This window comes from Contarinia nasturtii, unplaced genomic scaffold, assembly GCF_009176525.2.
Source record: "Contarinia nasturtii isolate CC-2019 unplaced genomic scaffold, AAFC_CNas_1.1 Cnas_scaffold_993, whole genome shotgun sequence".
In the NCBI taxonomy this organism is placed as follows: domain Eukaryota; kingdom Metazoa; phylum Arthropoda; class Insecta; order Diptera; family Cecidomyiidae; genus Contarinia; species Contarinia nasturtii.
The window spans coordinates 353,496-373,674 of record NW_022198340.1 but is presented as its reverse complement, the minus strand read 5'-3'; the positions used below and the strand labels follow the sequence as shown (position 1 = coordinate 373,674).

At 33.7% G+C, this 20,179-nt stretch overlaps 1 protein-coding gene and 3 long non-coding RNA genes across 4 annotated transcripts; 3 read left to right on the top strand and 1 right to left on the bottom strand.

Moving 5' to 3' along the window:
• Positions 1-1,561: 1,561 nt before the first annotated feature.
• LOC116343408 lies at positions 1,562-9,948 on the bottom strand. The gene is made up of 3 exons (XR_004201327.1): positions 9,680-9,948; positions 1,681-1,761; positions 1,562-1,611 (listed from the first exon to the last, which is right to left on the bottom strand). It is a non-coding gene; the product is annotated as an uncharacterized LOC116343408 (long non-coding RNA).
• LOC116343407 lies at positions 9,232-9,867 on the top strand. The gene is made up of 2 exons (XR_004201326.1): positions 9,232-9,377; positions 9,455-9,867. It is a non-coding gene; the product is annotated as an uncharacterized LOC116343407 (long non-coding RNA).
• Positions 9,949-10,944: 996 nt separating the features above from the next.
• Positions 10,945-11,682, top strand: LOC116343378. Its single transcript, XM_031771402.1, has 3 exons — positions 10,945-11,085; positions 11,166-11,297; positions 11,410-11,682. The coding sequence occupies exons 1-3, from the start codon at positions 11,010-11,012 to the stop codon at positions 11,523-11,525; spliced, it is 324 nt and encodes a 107-aa protein (XP_031627262.1). The 5' UTR covers positions 10,945-11,009; the 3' UTR covers positions 11,526-11,682.
• A 699-nt stretch (positions 11,683-12,381) lies between these two features.
• Positions 12,382-13,080, top strand: LOC116343434. The gene is made up of 3 exons (XR_004201331.1): positions 12,382-12,498; positions 12,558-12,695; positions 12,784-13,080. It is a non-coding gene; the product is annotated as an uncharacterized LOC116343434 (long non-coding RNA).
• The last annotated feature ends 7,099 nt before the right edge of the window (positions 13,081-20,179 follow it).

Genomic DNA, 20,179 nt, shown 5'->3' with positions numbered 1-20,179 from the left:
TTGTTATTTTTGTGTATATATGTAATTTAATTGGTTTATTTCAATCAGCTCGAAGGTGAACGAAAAAAAAATATAAAATAATAATAATTCAATGTGTGTGCCATCCACAAAGTCTGCCACCAGCATCTCATCTCATCTCTCGTTCTCAGCCCATACGGTTACCATCGATTCGTTTACAAATTAAAATTCCATTTTATAATTTTCAAATATTCCACAGATACAGAATACTACATTGTCCATTTTGGTATAGCGACGGTTCTCGAATTGAGACTCGATGGAAAGTGAGTGAGGCAAATGAAAAACAAAAAACCAAAACGAACGTGAACTTGTATGTGAGAGCGCATTACAGAGCAAACAGCATCTACAGACGAAATAACAACCACACAGTGCAGAACTGCTACACAAAACTTGATTAATTGAATAATCATACACAATAAAATAAACTATAAAACTTAAAACAAACCAACGAACAGGAACAGCAATTTAACAACCGCAGCGAGAGCAGCACGATGAAGTGAAGACCGAAAAAAAAAACACAAACACACACAAAAAAACGAAAGAAAAACACACGGGCAACGTAATAAGAAAGAGCGCGTCCAGGTCGACGTCGTCTTCGTCGATGATGATGATGATGCTGGCGAAGCAGAGAAGATACTTGGCCATACGAAAGATGAAAACCAGTTTCAATATGTTCTTCAGCATTTTTATACAAACAGCATATTTTTCGTTTGGCAACCAGACCAAAACTAAAGAAAAATCGCTTTAGATTATTGCTGGTTGAAATTTCGAAGTGAATTCTTCTTTTTTTTCGATTCAACATTGCAGTTATTGTTGTTGTTTTTGTTGCTGTTCTCAGCCATGGTTCTGCGCTTAGTTTTTTTGGGAAAACATTTCATATCATAAAAATGTTTATTGATTCGATTGAACCCACAGAATAAATGGATGAAGGAGAGCAAGAGAGAGAGTGGAAGAGGAGAACAACGAACACGAAATCGATTCTGAAATGGAAGATGAGAGAAGCGCAGAAAAAAATTGCCAACCAGCAATATTGTCTCATAATTGGAAGAACTATGGCAAGAAAGGGAGAGAGAGATAAGAAGCACAGCTAATATTATTTTATTTGACTTGGCGATTGAATCGCATTCGAAATGCTATTATTTTATCGAAGAGCATCTCTAAATTGGCAATACGAGTGCATGTTGTTGCTGATAAGATTTTGTGTAATCATAAAAACGGCTAAAGAAAGAGAGGACAAGAACACACCAAAAAAAGAACAAAAAGTATGAACCGAACTGCACATGCACACACACAACCCAAAGAGAGAGGGAGATACAGAGAGAAAAAAAAACGAATTGAAAGAGCTAAATTAACATTTATGGGAGTTCTTGCTCTTGTTTTCACATAAAAATTATTCTTCTGATGATCTTTTATTTTCTCCTTGTGCTGATTTCCTTCGTTTACGTTGCATTCTGATTTCGAAATCGTCTTCAATTTAATGCTCTCTAGTACAATGGCACTCGAACAATGCGAATCTTCAAGATCTCTCTCTCTCTCTCTCTCTCTCTTCCTCGTTCCCTCTGGTTTTTTTGCGGGCTAAAAAACCGCACCGAACTAAAAAAGAAGCACAAAAAAGCATAAATGCAGACAAATTCAAGAAGATGAAATAAAATTCAAACAAACATTAGTCCATATTAAAAATTATGATGATTTCTTTCCATTATATTTCCGTATTGTTGTTGGACGGTTTCGCTTCGCTTTGTTCTGCAATGCCAAACAAACGAAATCGAATATTATTATTATTTCATCGTTTTTTTCGCAAGCAATCGCAAATGCTAAGATCCGATCTCTCATCATAATCGTCATCATCGTCATGATTCTGGTCGTTTTCGAGCACTGCGCCACAAGTACACAATGTAAATTGAATTGTTAACGACTATTCAAGCGGAGCTTGGTGTGTCTGTGTGTGCGTGTGTGTGCTCTTCACTTTGTTTCTTTATAGTACCGTTTAATTCTCTTTAATGAATAAAATGAGATGCGACGAGGTCGTCTTCCTTCGGTCCATCTACACATCGATTCGATTTCATATTCGTTCATAAGTATAAAACATAGTCTGGAATTCAAAGCATGAGCCAAACGTGTATTCATTTCATTTGCTTCGTTGGAGAAAGAAAGATGCGTTTTGCGCACACCAAATTTTGTGATGAACAAATATGAGTTGAAAGAAAAGGTCATAACAATTACGTTTAATAGCATTTAATCATAACTTTACGAGACATTTTCGCATACATATTTTTGATATTGCATCTCATCCGCGGTGCAAATATCAAAATCAACATCGAAAAGCATGCTTAATTTAATACGGTAACTGTTTAAACAATCAACATTTAATTGGCAAACTCAAGCGACCCAACACAAAAAAAACACGGTGATCTGAAATCATCAAACAAAGCGACAAACTATAATCAATTTTTTTTAGTTGTTCGTTTACAAATGAATACAACAAAACACAAGCACAAATAGTCATAAAATATCGAAATTTATTTCTCCGATTTTGGAAAATCATTAAATGGCAAACGATGAGCGAATGCTTCCCACATGACGACTGCGATCAAAATTGATTTTTTTTCTCACTAATCACTGAAATAAAACAAAACAAAAAAAAAACCGTCAGCCATTACCTTGGTTTTGTCTAATCAAAAATGTATCTATGCATCGTCGAAACAGAATTTCTAGAACAGGAGTCAATTTATGCAAATTCTTTGAACGAAATTTACGTAATTTTGTAATTAAATCAAAATGCTTGCAATCAATTCAATTTTATTAACCGCTTTTTTGCGCATTTTTGCGGCTCCAATCTGCCACCATCGAATGTTGAAAATGAAAATTAAGACCGCATCGATTTTTGCTCATTTTGTGTGAGAAAGTTTATTAACGATTGCTGAAGTGAAGAACGGAGTGTTAGAAGAATTTCGGTGCTTGAATTTTAACGTTCAATCAAATGTATGCGGTTTTAGAGCGATGGTAGAACGTGAGCACACGTTAAATGAAGTCTTCTTCTTTTTCTTTCAAATCAATTTCGCGCTTACAAATGCTGCGGTCTCACAATTTAAATATTATTGCCATAAAATGCTTGTGTGGAATGGAGAATTGCGGTGACGCTATTAGCTCATTTAATGAAATTTAACAACCGCAAACTGACTTCGAATCCATTGAATCTGAATTTGTGTGTTTCTTTAATGAAATACAATATTTCGTGGATGTTTTTTTTGTATTGATATGTGGTTGACAAAACATGTGCTTTGCTGCCAACGCTGTAAAGCTGAAAATTTATGAACCATTTCGTGTATCCGAAAATAGTTCAACCTCCATCATTTTGCATTTCGAATTTTACCATTTTATTTTCGGTTTTTTCGGTTTTGGTAAATAGTGTTGTTTTTTTCCTTTATTTCGTTTTTCCTGTAAATTTTTATTCTAAAAACACTTTATTGCTTTTCTGCAAACACGAGCCAAATTGGAAGACAGATCCCGAAGACACACACACACACACTTGTGCACAACAAAAAAGCAATCATTATGGAAATGCGTCGGAATGGAAATGCATGGGCGACAGAGTCTGTTGCTCTTTAATTATATTTGTGCATTTAATTAGATTTTGGTTTGTAAATTGCAGAGAATTGCATGTGTAGAAAGAGCGGTAGGTTTTTGGTTTAAGCTGTGTGTCCACACAAATACAAACACATGCACTCATCTGCATTTTCAAGTCTTTTGCATTTCTTTTTGAGTTCGTTGTGAAAACTGTAGCATCGCTCTTCCTCTATCCTTGTCGACTTTAGTTTGTGACGATGTCAAATGTGTTTAACGATTGAGCGTCGTTGAATTAACACGAAATTCGAAATGACGGAATAGAAAACGGCGAATGCAAATGAAAATGGGTCTTAATGACATAAAATTTATACTTACCCAATCCCCCTCTTAAAAACATTGAAGTAAAAACGATGATTATCAACTGAAAAAGCACATAAAATTGGATTGAGTGTGCTTTTATTATTCGTTAGTTTGTATATTTGAATTCGGATTTTCGTCGACAGAAATTCACACAGTGATAAAATGCAGTTTTGAGTTGAAAAACGATTTTAATCGTGCTTCTCACATTCAACCAAATTGTACAATGATATTTGATGAGTTTGTTGAATATAACGAAAATCAGCTCTTTCTCTTTCGACATCATCATCATCGAAAATCTCTGTTGTTTGTCACTTTACTCCTATACCTAAAAAAGACACACACACCACTTTCGGCTTTTATGAAATGTCGTACACGATGTGCTTGATGCACTTGTTAAAGTTTCCAAGTCAAGTTCAATTTGGTAAATAAGCGCAAATACACGACGAGATAGTGAACACAGCATTATTTTGTGTGAGTCACAACGACGACGTCAACAGATTTTTGTCTCGTGAAGTATCCTCTTTCCGCTCAAAGAAAAAAAAGAGACACCAGATTTTTAACCAAGAGTTTTGGTATTGCTGAACCAGGCAGATATGCTCAGCCATTCTCGGCAACCAGAGAGAAACATTGTCATTGTGTCTCTAAATTAGGCAAATATTGTTGTAGTTTTGTGCCTGTGAGTGTCTTTCATTTCGATGCTTTTAACTCACAGACGACATGATTGAACGGCTGCACTTTTAATAAAATTCATAAATTTAATGGAAGCTGTTTTTGTTGATGCATCGTTTGCATTATCAAGTTGCAAACTTGATTAATGCCAAATGTGAATGCTGCACAGTGCAACGAGAACTGAAAAGTGCAAGAGAACATTTATGTCAGCGCATCGAGATGCAAAGACAGAAAGATCTTTCATTAGATGGAAACGTTAAGTTATGCTTTAAATAGAGCGTCCTATAAACATCCGAATAAATTAGAATGAATTTAATCTAACTATGCAAATTTTTGCTTCTGATTTCAACGATCGAAACAACTTCTACTTTCGCTCAGCTTTAATTACTGTGACAAAACAGTGACAGCAGCAGTAGCAACCGAAACACATGAATAATACTGGCACACAACGAAATTTCAACCACTTCACAAATTAAAAGCGTACATAGTATGTTGCAACTTTTACGGTGACATTTTAAATAAAAAGTATTTCAATGTATGCCAACAATTCAATGTTTTATTAATAGGCGAACAAATTTGAACAAATTCCAAAAAGCTGCTTATATTCCAAGTGCTTCAAAAATTGTTTGCCAAATATCATATTAACGAAGTGCACAGTCTATAGAATTCGGTTTTTTCTCGGTATTAGACGAATTAGCCTCTCTGAATCAATTATTCAGCAGGGCTTTCAGACAATTTGAACGCACATCAGATTTTATACAGTCTGATAAAAATCACTTTTGCGCATCTTCAATGCTTTTCAGAAGTTTTAATCATAATTTTCTGAAAATGTTAAAAAATACATACAGTAACTAACTGGTAAAATGAAGTTACTGCATTATTACGGAAATACAACTTCGGAAGTACAAATAAATAAAATATTACTCCTTGGCTGAAAATCGTATACTATAAAATTGTGGAGAAACTGCACATTTTCATAAAAAATTAAATAATTTATTTAAAAAAAAGGTGTTTTGTTTCCTTCTCTTTCCACATTGTAGTTGCCTTAATAAAAACAAGTCAAGCTGTTTTTATTTCAATTGCATGCAAACAGAGAAATACAAATTCTTCGAGTATTTGAACGAGGGAAAAAAATGCTTCTTATCATCGGCACGAAATCAATAATAACAAAAACGAAATGTTTGTTGGCCACTGTTTTTCCAAACCAAAAACCAATACCATAGTGAAATGTCAAAAAAATGGTTGGCAAAAAAAGTGTTGTTGCGTCTTTATCAAGTCGTGCATGAATGCCGAGTGGCTGATGCAATTAAAATATATTTGGATATTTTGTCGCGTGATTTCGTCGAATTCCAACAGCAAAACGTACAAACAAACGTTTTACTCCAATTTTTTTTTGCTCCCTTTCACTCACTCAACACAAAATCCCGTACATTTTCCAAATGAAATGCAAGAAAAATGCAAAAGATCGCAACTGAACTGATTTGCGTTGTTGATAAAATTAATTTATTCGCCATTAAAATAAAGTAAGTTCTTGAAATATGCACAAATTCATGCAAATCCGATCCGAACGCAAAACAACTACGACGAATGAATTGCATCCATAAAAACGATCGAAAATAAGAAAATAAATAATAAAGAGCAAGCAATAAAAAAAAGTGAGAGCAAGCACTGTTGTGCGAAGAAGAAAAGTCAAATATGGACTGGCAATCATGCGCGTATTTGCGATAAGAAAATGTGTATAATTTTATGTAAAATTCAACTGAAAGAGGCAACAAAATCGAATCAAATTTGCACCGGCTTTAATGCAAATGCGAAAAGCAATAATAACAAAACCATACACAGATTTTGAGTGCGAATAAGTATGCAGCAAATATGCATATATGCGGGATAAAGGCGAATGAAATGAAGGGAAATGACAGACAGAGAGGGAGAAGAAACCAGTCACCTGAAGAGAAAAGAGCGCTCGCTTCGAACAACAACAACGTCGAATAAACAAACAATAAATTGTCATTTGCTTATCTTAAAACATTTAATAACGACGATTACTACTACTGAATATGCAAAATGATTATTGCCTTATCGACACCCGAACGAAAACAAAAGAGAGCGCGACACACACTTTTGAATGGGCAGCAATTTACATCTCATTTTGAATGGCATTTTGCGCTCGCCAGCGGTACGAAATCAAAAGAGTTAAGCCAATACAAAAGTGGACAGACAGAGAGAGAAGACACACTGTCGAATACAAATGATAAGATTCTGACAAATTTATTACCCGTTTTTCATTCGGGCGATATTTTCATCAACTGCATTATGCAATCGCTGACAGAAGCATACCACAATTTGACAATGTAAGGGAGATTTTTTTATTTCGCCCAAACTGAAGAAAATAAAGTTTTATTTATGGTTAAAAATCAATGTGGCCATAAAATTCACCGAGATATCAACCATTTTCAAATAATGTCCATATGTGTCAATCCAAAACAGCTTACCAATAATTTTTGCTAAACTACTGGATACTGGACACCGCCATCGGATTGCATCGAATGGGATTTTTGTCGCCAATCGGATTTGTCTTCGTGTTATTACGCTGAATTTTTGATATTATGCTCTTTTTTTGCATTACATTCGATTTTTATTCGATGTGTGTAGGAGTTGGTTTTATCTTTATCGCAAAATCCATTGTAAAAAAAGGCAGCGAGTGTTAATAGTGCAAAATTGTGAGAATAATAATTTCAATAAATCCGGATTTTTATGGTTTCGATTTTTATGGTAAATAATCGAATCGGGCACAGAGACATCGTCGAAGACGTGCTAACATTTCTGTTAAAAATTTCGTTTGATTGAATCCGAACAATCAACGAAACCAGAACTTTGCTTTGATGCGCTCAGAATTCTTTTTCTATTATATTACCCTAACAATATGTACAAAATGTGTGAACAAACTATTTTAATATATTACATTTTATCGAAGTTGTATTTCAAGTTTGAATGGTCAAATGGAAAAGTTTGCTTTGCTCATTTCAGTTGAGCAAAATGGCATGCACAGCACTTTAAAATCAACATCTTTTTTTACTATATACTCTTGTCACCGGATTTGTTTTACCCGCTCAAAATGGAATGTCATTCGGGCGATAACATACTGGATAAAATGCATGTTTCAATCATTTTATGTGTAACTAAAAGTTTTTGAATTTTTATGCCACATGAGTCGAGCACAATATAGTCAAAATTGTATGTATCTTTGGTGTATGCGTATGTGCGCTTATATTCATGTGTATTTGTTGATATTTTTCAATTCGTCAGCAAAATTACCATATTCAATGCATAAAATGTCATTGTCACAGGGCGAAATGCGATGTGTGTGTGTGTGGATTTATGTTCAATGCAGATTGTGTAAATATCCAATTTACGAATTCTATTGAATTCGGTGGTGCGTGTACGACTGTGTTGTGAATGGAACTGAAATTATGCAAAGAGCACAAAATATGAAGCAACGTGGCAATTTTTTATTTGTATGAAAGAGTATAAATTCACAAAATTCGTAGGTCGATGCTGTGTGTGTTGTCGTCTGACGATGCTCATTTTGCTATGAAATTACGATGAAAAGTATTTCCGATGCATGCATCATTACACTTTAATGGGCAATCAAAATGTCTCGCACACACACACACATGCCATGAAAATGATGAAAATGCTACACATCGATTTGTCAAGTGAGGAATCGATGTGGCAAGTGGAAATCTGCCGCCACCAGTCACACAGTCAAGTGCTACACACGATTTTATCTACAATAGCAACAACAACAAAGATGATGACGATGATGAAATGATGTGAAATGAATGTAATCTCAACACTTTGCCAAATTTCATGTGTCTGATTTCAAACGCCCGAACCAGTTTGAATAAATCATGTTTGGTAATTTAAATAGCGCGTCGCTGGGATTTATACTATTTTGAATTGCTTTAAGTGCAAAAATAACACACAATGCTTCTATCGCCCTGCATGGTGCTTGCGAGCATTTCAATCGTTTGATTCCATATACATGCTGCCAATTACTGTATCAGTTAGCAATAGCGCGTTAACATTTACTCTTTATATATTCTACAAATTGTTCATCCACTTCATACCAACGAATTTGCATTTGAATATTGGATATGGCACAAAAATTCAGCACATTAGAAACATCAAACAGTTTTTACTAAACGATCGATATTTTAAACTGAAACAAAATTTCAATATTGAAAATTGTATCTATTTTTGTGTACGCGAATTTTATTTGACCCAAATATTCGACTGAAAGTGATTGAAAAGCGCAACGTAATTAGAACGTTTTTGTTAGATTTAACAGTGATGTGAGATTTTGGGTACGAAATTATTTAATCTCTGTATCTACATAGCATGATTAGAAAATACACTTAAAAACTAATCGCTTAAATCATTTTTTCGTATTTTTATCTTAATTGTTGTTCAAACAAAGTTTCGTGATTAAACGCAATTGCGTATGGTTTTCAATTTGACATTATCCTAATGTTTATTTCTGCATTAGTCAGAAACTGTAATTGTGTCACGATATGAGATTATCTAACCATAAGTACTTTAAAAATCCGATGCAAATACTATGAACAACAAATTCAATCCTGAGTTGTCAAGGGTGCTGCTACGATTTCAACAAAAAATTTCAATCAAAATGAATTTGTGTGTTAAATGTTTGGTTTTGTTCGTTGGAATCATTTTGGTGACAGTGAATTAATCATATGTTGGTAATGAAAAATAAAAGAATATTGTTTAAATAAATTTAGAAAAATCAAGGCAAATCTAAATTCCAATTCACTTTCAGATAAGACAAAAAAATGTGGAAAAAATGAAGAGTTCGTAGTAGATTCTCAAGTTCCTTGTCAAAAGATCTGTACTTTGATCAACTTTGATTGCTGCATGGAGAATGCAACGGTGCCAGTGAGTAAGTGCTTTTGCAAAAAGGGCTATGCTAGAGACGTTAACCGAATGTGCATTCCGGTCAATTCTACACAGTGTAAAAAAGAAGTTATGAAAGAGCCATGCTCACCTTGTGGAAGAATTGTCGACTGCGGCCCGTTTTACTAATAATTTGATTGACTTTTCTGGTCAAAAAATGTTTATCCGCAAGTAGTATCTAAAATTTTGTAATATTCCAATGTTTAGTTACCAATATTTTAAGTAATTGCTTTCAATAAACTGCCAAATCGGTTTCGTTGAGTTTCTATCTTAATTAGATTTGATAGACACGTTTATGTTTTTATAGTATATGCTATTTTTTTTATTCGCAGCTATTGAATGAATCACTTTCCCTCAATGAAAAGTGAATTGATATGTTTGAACTTTTTTCTCAATTGCTGCTGAAAAAACACTTCTGGATTTATCAGATGTGTTCGCAAATTTTGCAAAGCATAAAGATAATTAGATTGCCAGATTTGGAAAGCCACTTTTTGCAAGCTAGCTTTATAATAGCTGTTATCATTTTAAAATAAATAAGATACACAATTATACTTACTATACGCAATATACTGTTTGGATTCTGTAAACAAACTCTGAGCACATAGACACAAGATCATTTGTTTGCAGATAATGTGAATGCCATTTTGACTTCGATTTTAATGGGCAATTAACAGAAAATATCGAAACCACTACTGAACAAACTTTAGTGAATCTTATATGATCTCTTAATGTACACTGTATCATGATAAAAAAAATCATTCGAATATTAAAAGCGATAAAAAAAAAGATTTTCATTCATTTATTATTCTACTATTAACAGGTTATTCCCAAAAAATCCCCCGATTTTCTGACGGAGATTTTGCGAAATATCATAAACACAGAAAGAGAATTTATAGATGAACGTATGTGTGATGAACGATGAATGTATGATCACGGAATGGTAATAAATAAGTACTATTTCCATCATATATCATAGATTTTTTGCAACCTTATAAAAAATACAAGAATTGTTCACGACTTAATCGTGTGCAATAAAAGTACGCATACTATTTTTATCGTTGGTATGAAAACGTTTTCGTTCTTTATCGTCGTTTTTTGGTAACAGTATTATGGTTGTGTGTGATCATACGTATGAGAAAGTAACAATAATAATCATCATCATCATCAAAATACTTACTTTATTATCAGTTAAATTACATTTAGCTTATTTTAGATTAATATAACTCTATAAACCATGACATTTGCTTTACAGTGGATAAAATATGCATAAATATTTTTTTATTCATAATATTTATAAGCTTTGTGTTGCGTCATTTGTGCAAACACAATTTACGTATAAAAACTTGTTCCAAAACGTATAGTAAGGTAGTATAAACTCATTGTTGTTCAACTCAATAACAGTTTTACAAAGTAATTTCAAAATGAACGCCAAACTTTTTTTCATTGTCGGTGCCATTATTTTGGGAGCCTCATTAGTTATGGGATCAGATGATACATGTAAGGTTTTTCAGTGGTATTGCATATTTGTGATATTCAAATTGTTAATTTTTTCTTTACTGTGTGTTCAAATTTCATAGGTAAGAAAGATTGTCCAGAGAATCAAAAATTTGTTTGTGGTGGAGGTAGTTGTTTACCAACTTGTAGGACTCAATATCAAGAATGTTGTATCCGAAATATCATGGCCCCTAGACGTTGCTACCCCATTGACGGTAAATAAAATCAATAAACAGAATAAAGTTGTAAAATCGCCGAGATCAAAAATCTAATAAGAATCAAATTTAATTTCTTATGTATTTAATCGTCAAACGTTTGGTTGCACAGGTTACGCAATAAATAAAGATGGTAAAAGCATTCCAATCAACTCCGCTGAATGTCAAAAAGAAGCTTTGCCGAAATGCAAATGTAATAATGGTAATTGCGAAAATGTTCCAGCTTAAATAAATGCGATCAAATTCAAATGTTGATGAAAAGTTCCATTCAAATCAAGAGAAATAGAGAAGAAAGTAATTTGAACGCCGGAATCGATTCATAACTCAAATATTATTGTCAAGCTAAATTTTTGAAAAATAAATCAATAAATAGACAAATCAACTATATTGCCGTTTATAAATTCACATTCCCTTATTTCTAATGGAAAGCAGAAATCTCTTTATCCTTCTCTTCTTCTTAAAAATAGAATTTTTATGTATGCAAGAAATTTTGATTGATGGGAAAATTAAGGAAGTTATTTGTCCCAAGAATGTTATGAACAACGAACGTACTTATTATAGTTTTCTGCATCATAATTGCAATATTTCTAAAAAAAAATGAACAAACTGATCGAATTTCATGACATTTTTCTATATTTAGTCACGTGGTATAGACTTTCATTTACATATGCCTGTATAAATAATCCGACCGATTTTCTGCAATTGGTTGTTTCGATAAAAATACAGTTTGTTCGCCTTTATGAATGACGAACAGATACAAAGAAAGTGTAAGTCATTAAATGACGGATATTTTTGGAGAAAAACATTTGTGCAAATAATATACTAAATTTAACGTGCGAGTTCAACTCTGGCGTCAACATTTTAATTATGCCTGCCAGAAGAACAAAGTCTGATAGACTGAATTTAATTTTTATTAATTTATTTGTTTTAATGTTTACTTAATTGTCTACGTGTGTCTTATCATTCAAAATGTATTAAAATCAAATTCTAGGGTTCTTACTCAAACGCAGATGTTTTTGAAAAATGTCGATTGACATTGAATTGATGAATATATATATATAAAGTATTGTAAATCTGTGGAGAAAGCAGTATGATTTCGTTGTTGTTCAGTTGTACTTTAAAATGAACGTCAAATTCTTTTTCATTTTATTTTCTATTATTTTTGGAGCAGTTCTAATTTTTGGAGACACTGATCCAAACTGTAAAGTGTTACTGTGAAATTACTTATCGTATCAACTTTGACTTTCTTTTAATTAACAGGTACTCCTACAGAAGAATGTAAAACAAATGAAACGTACACTTGTTCAGGGGGTGCTTGTGAACCAACTTGTGCAGATCAGAATCTAGAATGCTGTAAACAAAATATCTGGGCCTACCATGGTTGCCGATGTACAAAAGGTGAAATAAATTCAATTAAAAAGAATGTAGCTGTTTAAATATATACAATATGTATATGTATAAAATCGTTAAACGTATTATTTTGTAGGTTATTTAAGTCTCTCCAATGGCCAGTGTGTTTTGAAGAGTTGCCCTGAATGCCAAAAAGAAGCTAAGCCAAAATGCACCTGTTCCGATTTCAACAAGGGCTTGTGCCAAATGTAAATTGAAGTTTATAAATCCATAATTAAGAATATGTTGAAAAAGTGTGAATTTGATTATTGTTATCACGATAAATTAAATTATTTCAACCACACAGCATGCATAGATTCAATCATTGTTGTAACTTTATTTTAACTTTAAATAAATAATAAAGAGATAAATCAACTGTACTTCATGAGCTGAACCCTTATTTTTAGTCAAAAATCTTTCTTTTATAGAAAGTCTCTCTCTCTCTCTCTCTCTCTCTCTCTCTCGCTCTGTGTGTGTGAGAGAGAGAGAGAGAAGGAGAGAGAAAGTGTGAAATGTTCATCAAAATTGATGATGTTATTTATTCAGAAAAATGTCTTTCTTGAATTCTCTGTTAATGATGTGCTTCTTCCTTTTGCAAACATATTCCGTATACGAACATGCATCACACAGTTTCGTGTGAAATGCTCTGCTACCATAACAAATCTCAATAAAGAGAAAAAGAATCTAACTTAAAACTTTATTGTTTATTTATTGGCCGGTCTCTATTCAATGGCAACTAAAAATGAATATAATCTCAAATTAATCGATGTATTATTTGAATTCAAATTCGTCAAATTTTATTGTTTTTCAATAGAGAAAAATGGTGTGTTCTCACATTTGTTTACCATTCTTTTCATCTCCAATCTATTTTTTTTTATTGAAAATGTGAAAATAAATCTATTCAAAATATGTATTAATGGTTTTCTCTACCAGTCTTTTTTTGCTTTAAATCCATCGCGCATATGTTGTTCGTACAAAAGAGAGTCTTATCTTTTATTAATTTCAAGATCAGCGTCAAAATGAATTTCAACATTTGTTGAACGAGCAATAATGGACGTTTCGGAGTCAAAGAAAACCACAATAAATACAAATTACCAGATATCAACGCAGACACGCATTCAATTCGGCCACGTAGTATCACAGCGAAAAAAGGCCAATAAAATGAATATTTACTTGAGATTTAGTCTGTTTCTCTCGTTTCTTTATCGTCGTCGCTTTTTTGGCTGATTCACTTGGAAATGTTGGTGTTGAATTCACTTTGATGTCGAAACGAATACAAAAGGGAACCGACAATGCGTAGTTGGAAGAAAGCCATAATTATTCATCGGATTATATCGATATTCATGTCTTTATTGAACTAATGGTCATAATTTTTGATTGTGAGAGAGTCCACCAAAAATGGGAAAAAAACGATTCCGATTTTTTTGTTGTTGAGCGAGTGAAAGAATAAGATAAAGCAAAGGACAAATTAATAATTTTTTATATTAAAAAACCGCTCTCGCGCAATCGCAGATGGTCAGATAGTTTTTCTAGTCAATGATTTCTTGCTTAAAAATAAAAGAAAAATGTGCGAAAGAGTAGGTGACACAAATGACTGATTGATTTCTTGTCATCGTTATTAATAAATCGACTCATTCATTGGATCATAAAATTGTTATCGACGAGAACATTTAGGCTCTTGTCAACTGTGGACGAAAGATGAGCAAAAATAAAATCGATCATAAATTTTTAACGTTAAATGAATAAAAAAGAGATGGGTAAAATGGTTCCAATAGACTTTTATTGCATCGGTATGGCAAACCATAAAATAGTTTGCACATTATCAACAGAATTGAGTCAATTCAAACACCAAAACCAACGGACATAATAAAGTTCGATGTGGTTAAATGAGTGAATAATGCCCAAAGAAAGATCAATAATAATCTCTGTGGACCTAGCTGTGGACGAAGATGTGTAAGAGATGTGTTCATCGAACATAGCACTAAGTTCATCCAATGCCACAACCAATTTTTTAATTTCAATTCAGTTCATTTGAATTCAATATAATTGCCTGTTGTTTGTTTATTCATTTCAATAAAAATTATGACCATATATGGAAAGCATTTTCATTTGTCACAAAATGAAATTGGTGATTTTACCTTTTCGACCTTACAGCAATGTAATTCAATAAAATTCAGTTATGTTTTCGAGCTTTACAAAAGAGCACTCTTTTATTTATGTATGTCTAAACCTTACAAGATGAATCAAAAGAATGCGGAGATGATACGAAAAATGTTAAACTGGTATTTAAGCAATCAAAATGCTCAAGCTTTACAAATTTCATCAATTTATCTATATGCGCGATTTATTGTTGGTGGCTAAACTGGAAATTACCATACTGATGTATCCATTTCATCGTTTGTTTCTATTTTTGGCTTTTCTCTCCATTGCAAAAATGGTGTGGTCACCAACGAACAAAAAAAACAGCAAACGACAAAGACAAATGGATGGCAACACTTATTCGATGTCAAATCGGACATAATTTGTTGAATATTATTGATGTTGTCACTATATAAATGGAGAAATTATGGTCATAGATGATGATAGACCCGGAGCCAAAGAGAGATGAAAAAAACTATGATAAATTTCGGATGAGCATATACAACTCAAATTATTTAGCATTCAAATTGAATTTTTTTCTTCATCGACCACGAACCCGATTTGGATTTCAATGCTAATGCTTTCTTTCTTTTCTATCTGTTTAATAAATGATTTTAAACAAAGCAACGAACGAGGAAAAAAAACTTGTTTACATCTTGTGTTGAGCATATGTATCGCCGTTTTGGGCTATCAGCAAAAGTCATGTAGCGGTTGTGACTGCTGTGCTCTGAGTCAATATATAATAATAATCTAATGCTGTGTTTAGATGTGCGGTAAATTATTAGCGCTTGATCATTTATTTCATATTATGCAAATTCAACACAATTCACACCGGCACCGAAGAATGGAATTGTGAATTGTTTGAATATTTATATTTATAAATATGCGCCGCAACAATTTCCCGCGAGTAAAATCGATTATATCCAAAATAGATGCGATTAACCGTTAAGTTTTCATATCGTCAATGGAAAAAAAAGTTCCACCAACGGAGAGAGCGAGAGATAGGAAGAAGACAAGAGCGTCAGCGATGCCAAAGGTTGAATTGTGATGGAAGAAATCGACATATTTGGCATTGTGACGGAATAAAATCCATTGTACACATTTTTTCTCTTATATTTTGAAATCGTTTATTGAATAAAGTGGACACGAAGGCGATCAATTACGATTGGGTCGCTTTTTCACGATTACAATTCTTTCGCTGGTGTTCATCGAAAGGCATATCGATTTTTGTGAAATGCTCATCGCGCTGCGCATTCGATGATGATTATTTTTGTACTAATGGAAGTGAAAGAACCAATCAAACAAAATCACGCAGCATCAAATATGAAAAAGCAATTCACCCATATGGATGGTTTCAATTCGATTCCAGCAAATATTTACAATTTATGTTTAATCGAATTTTAACGGTATAACATGAACATAGTTTTTTTCTTGCTCGATCAAACACTTTACACAAATCATCATGTCATGTTATTTCTATTTCCATTCAAAATTATATTGGCAAATTCTAATTGTTCATTTTCAATACACTCAGATTCAATGATTGCAAATCATTCAAATGTTCTCTCTCTCTCTCTGTGTCGCTCTCTCTGGGTTTCAATTTGAATTTTTGCAGTGGTGAAATTTACACCGTTTCTGTTGCTATTATTGTCGATGTCGAACCAAATCTAGTTCATTCAATCTCTTTCGCTCAATTTTTGCTTTTCGAAATGCACTGCACAATTTAGTGTTGAATGCACACCAAATTGCAAACGTTCAATTTTACAAATTGCAATCAAAGCATTAGATTCGAATGTATTGCATACACATAGTTGTAATTAATGTGGCACTTGATCGTGATTCGAACGTAATTTGCAGATTCAAAGTGCCTAATGCTGTATATATTATTGTGTGTATGTTTGCAACGTGCAAAATAATCGCCTTATCGAAATAGGTTCGAGAAATGTACGTAAACAATATTGAAGCACTCAGAATGATTTTTTATTTTTTCGTTCGTTGTCTCTGCTTTCCCATCTCTGTTTCATTGAATCGTTCAAAGTCTTAATTCATTTCGTTCTCTTGCCGATTCAATTTTCAGCCCATGCACATGCACAATTCAATGCTCGAATGAAATTTCATTTATTATCGGATTGGGTTGGTTCGGCTGTTATTGAGACGGCACAATGCAATGTTCAATTGCTAAATTATGTGCCATTCAATGTTGAAAAATAATATTTTCGGACTTAATGATGGCCAAAATCATTGATCAAGTTCACGCAGTTTGTGTTTGGTCTGAATCGAATGCGCAACAAAATCAATCCAAATGGAAATGTTGTTGTTTTCGAGTTTTTTTTCGCCACAAACAAAGTACCGCTAAAGCGCGGCTGAAGCTATTGAGAACGAAAGAGCCGAACATCAGTTTGATCGACACATTGTAGCCAAGTGCAAATCAGATTTCAGTGGAAATGCCACGACTGAGAGCAATTCACCAAAGCAATCGAATTCATACATATGTGTGAACGAAGAAGAAAATGTTGTAGGTCGCGCGTGAGCGTTTGTGCTAGCGCGCGCGAACGACTCTACGTGCAAACCAATAATATATGTGTTTGCTTTTAAGCATTCGCATGGTCATGAACAACGGTGAAACAATGCAACCATAAACAATCGTAAATGTTCTGGCAGAGTGGAGAAAAATGGGCCGTGCGGTGCGACTGAATGCATTTGCGTGGTGCTCTTTTTTTCTTTCTCTTCAATGTTGCACTTACAATATGGAAGGAATATACATACATCAAAGAAACATTAAAATTATTATTTAAAGTGCGATTATTTGTTATTTATAATGAAATAATCGTACGCACCGATTTATTATTACGTGGGGACGTTTGTTCATTATTTATATGGCATTTTCTTATATGAGCAAATAAATAAAATCAGAAAGTGTGATTTGGCACGTCACTTGATGTCTGCATTCTTTTTTGCTTTCGCGGTGCAGTTCGTCGTGTAAACGCAGAACGTGCATCGATTACGAGAGAAAAAAAAAACAAGATCTCATGTTCGTTTCCATCTCTTTTGCTCACTTTTTGCATAATTTGGATGGTGTGTGTGATCCGGAAAAGAATTCAGAGCACATTCAGAGGCAGTAATCATTTCTCTCTTTCGCACCAAGTGGCGGCTCAAGATCACTGATTTCCTTAATACATTAATTCTTCTCTGCCGTGCGCGCACACACACACTTTTTTTGCCCATTTCTTCTTGTATTTCACCGCACCGGCATATTGGCAAACGAGAGAAAATATAGTGATTTAGCCGCATTATTATCGAATGGTTTGGCACATACAATTTATTTTGCACGCCTCTTTTTCATTTTCTTACAGCGATTTCTGAACTTAGTCTTGCTCACATCCGATCACAAGAATTTTACCGTGCGCTCACATACCAAAAGCGGGTAAGCTCCACTTTAATTTCAATTCATTTTAAATTGTACACTTAAATGTTTTGTGTATACAGCCAGCGAGAGAGCGACAGCAATAGAATAAGTTGGTTTATATGCCCACTGCCCACCGCACACACACACAATTTGAAATCAATTATCGGGGCATTGCTTATTAATTATTTCAAGAGGCTCTTAATACATGCATTTGTTGTAATGTCGAACAACATCTTGTTATAATTTAACCAAGAAATAAGCAGGACAGCCATTTAGTGCATATGTGAGACATGAATTTTCGGTTGACACAAACCGCTCACTTTGTGTAATTGCACACAATAACACTTGAAGGGGCACACTTCGTGTGCACTAGCAAATTTTTATCAAATGAGAAATATGAAAACGGTTCCGTGGTCGGTGGCACTTAACGCTCTAAATTACTGGACACTAATTGCAAGTGCTTCAACGAAGGAAACTGAAAATATAGCTTAATCACGAATTACACATAAAACCGTTTCCATGCACAAGAGAAACGCACACACAAAACGGTGAATTCATTCGAAATCTAATAAAAATGTGTGCGCAGCCATACCGTTACTCTTCGGAGGCAATGAGCGATGTAATAGGAAAAATTACATACCTCTCTTTCTCTCTCTCTCTCTCTCTCTCTCTCTCTCTCGGTCCAATCATTTCTGGGTGAAAACGTGATTTTGTATGCCGTGGTCCAAGGAATACCATTTTGATGGGATATGAACAAGGCCAACAAAATGGTACAAAAGACGATTCCATTTTCACGAAGTAGACGAAGCATTTCATAAACTTGTCTAGAATTTTGTAATTTACATCACCAAAGCGAATATTTCTCAACTCAGAGAGTCTCAAGCGCCGAAAAAAAAGTGAACAATGACAAATTATTATTGGCGTCGATTTCGTGCAAAAATCCATTGAACGGATGTAATGTTTTAAAGGGATTGTGTATCTGTCTTTGTCGTAAATGCGAGAACAGAATGGTCTGTGTTCACGACTTGTGAAATAAAGACTTTGCACTTTTTTTTCGTTGGTAATTTTTTTTCCAGAGACCTTTAACGTCGTTTAAATGGTGTGTTTGTGTGTGTTTTGTTTTGCGACGGCGTGAAATTAATTTATTTGACATAATGATTAAAAACCGAAAGAGAAAAACACGTACAATACACAGCTTAAACAAATGTTGCGCTTTCTTTTTCGCGTATAATATCCAAGTCAATGCATGAAATTGAGAAGAGAAACATAAAAGGCGAAAATTACAGCACATAAAATGTATAGTTAGGCGAAAGAAAAAAAACGTGCCCGAAATACAGAGAAACCGATCCGAGTATATGTGAGCAGGATGCTTTTTTTGTGTAGACCTTTGGTTTGGCGTTTATGCTTCGCTTTTGTTTTCTTGTTGGGTTAAATTGTTTCTTTTTGTTTTATAAATTAAAATTGCAGAAATAGTAGTAGTCGTCGGCTACAAAGTAAAATTCAAATATAACCTACGCTTCTCGTACAGCACCTGTGGATTCCATTCATTCATTTTATTATTGTGTTTGTTGAACAAGTTGCATGAGGCTAAATATATAAAAACCGCTTGTAAAATAAACTAGAGTGATATGCATTTATTACCGAAAAACGAAACAAGCGTCCAGCCACTCGGAGAAAGAAGAGCATTTTGTAGCACTTGTGAAATGTGTGTGTACGCCGCTGTTTGTGGCAAATGAAGAATTTAAAGATTCAGTATGTTTTGGCAGAGAGTTAAAATGAATGTTAGTTGGCAAACATTTGAAATTCGAAGCCTGAATAAAATGCAAACACTTTATGGACAATCGGGTCGGGTATTTCACATACAACTTTAATTTGAATGACTGTTGTTGGATGGTCGAAATTTTAATTTCAGCAATTTATTTCAGAGCGTGTAAAACAAGAAAACAAG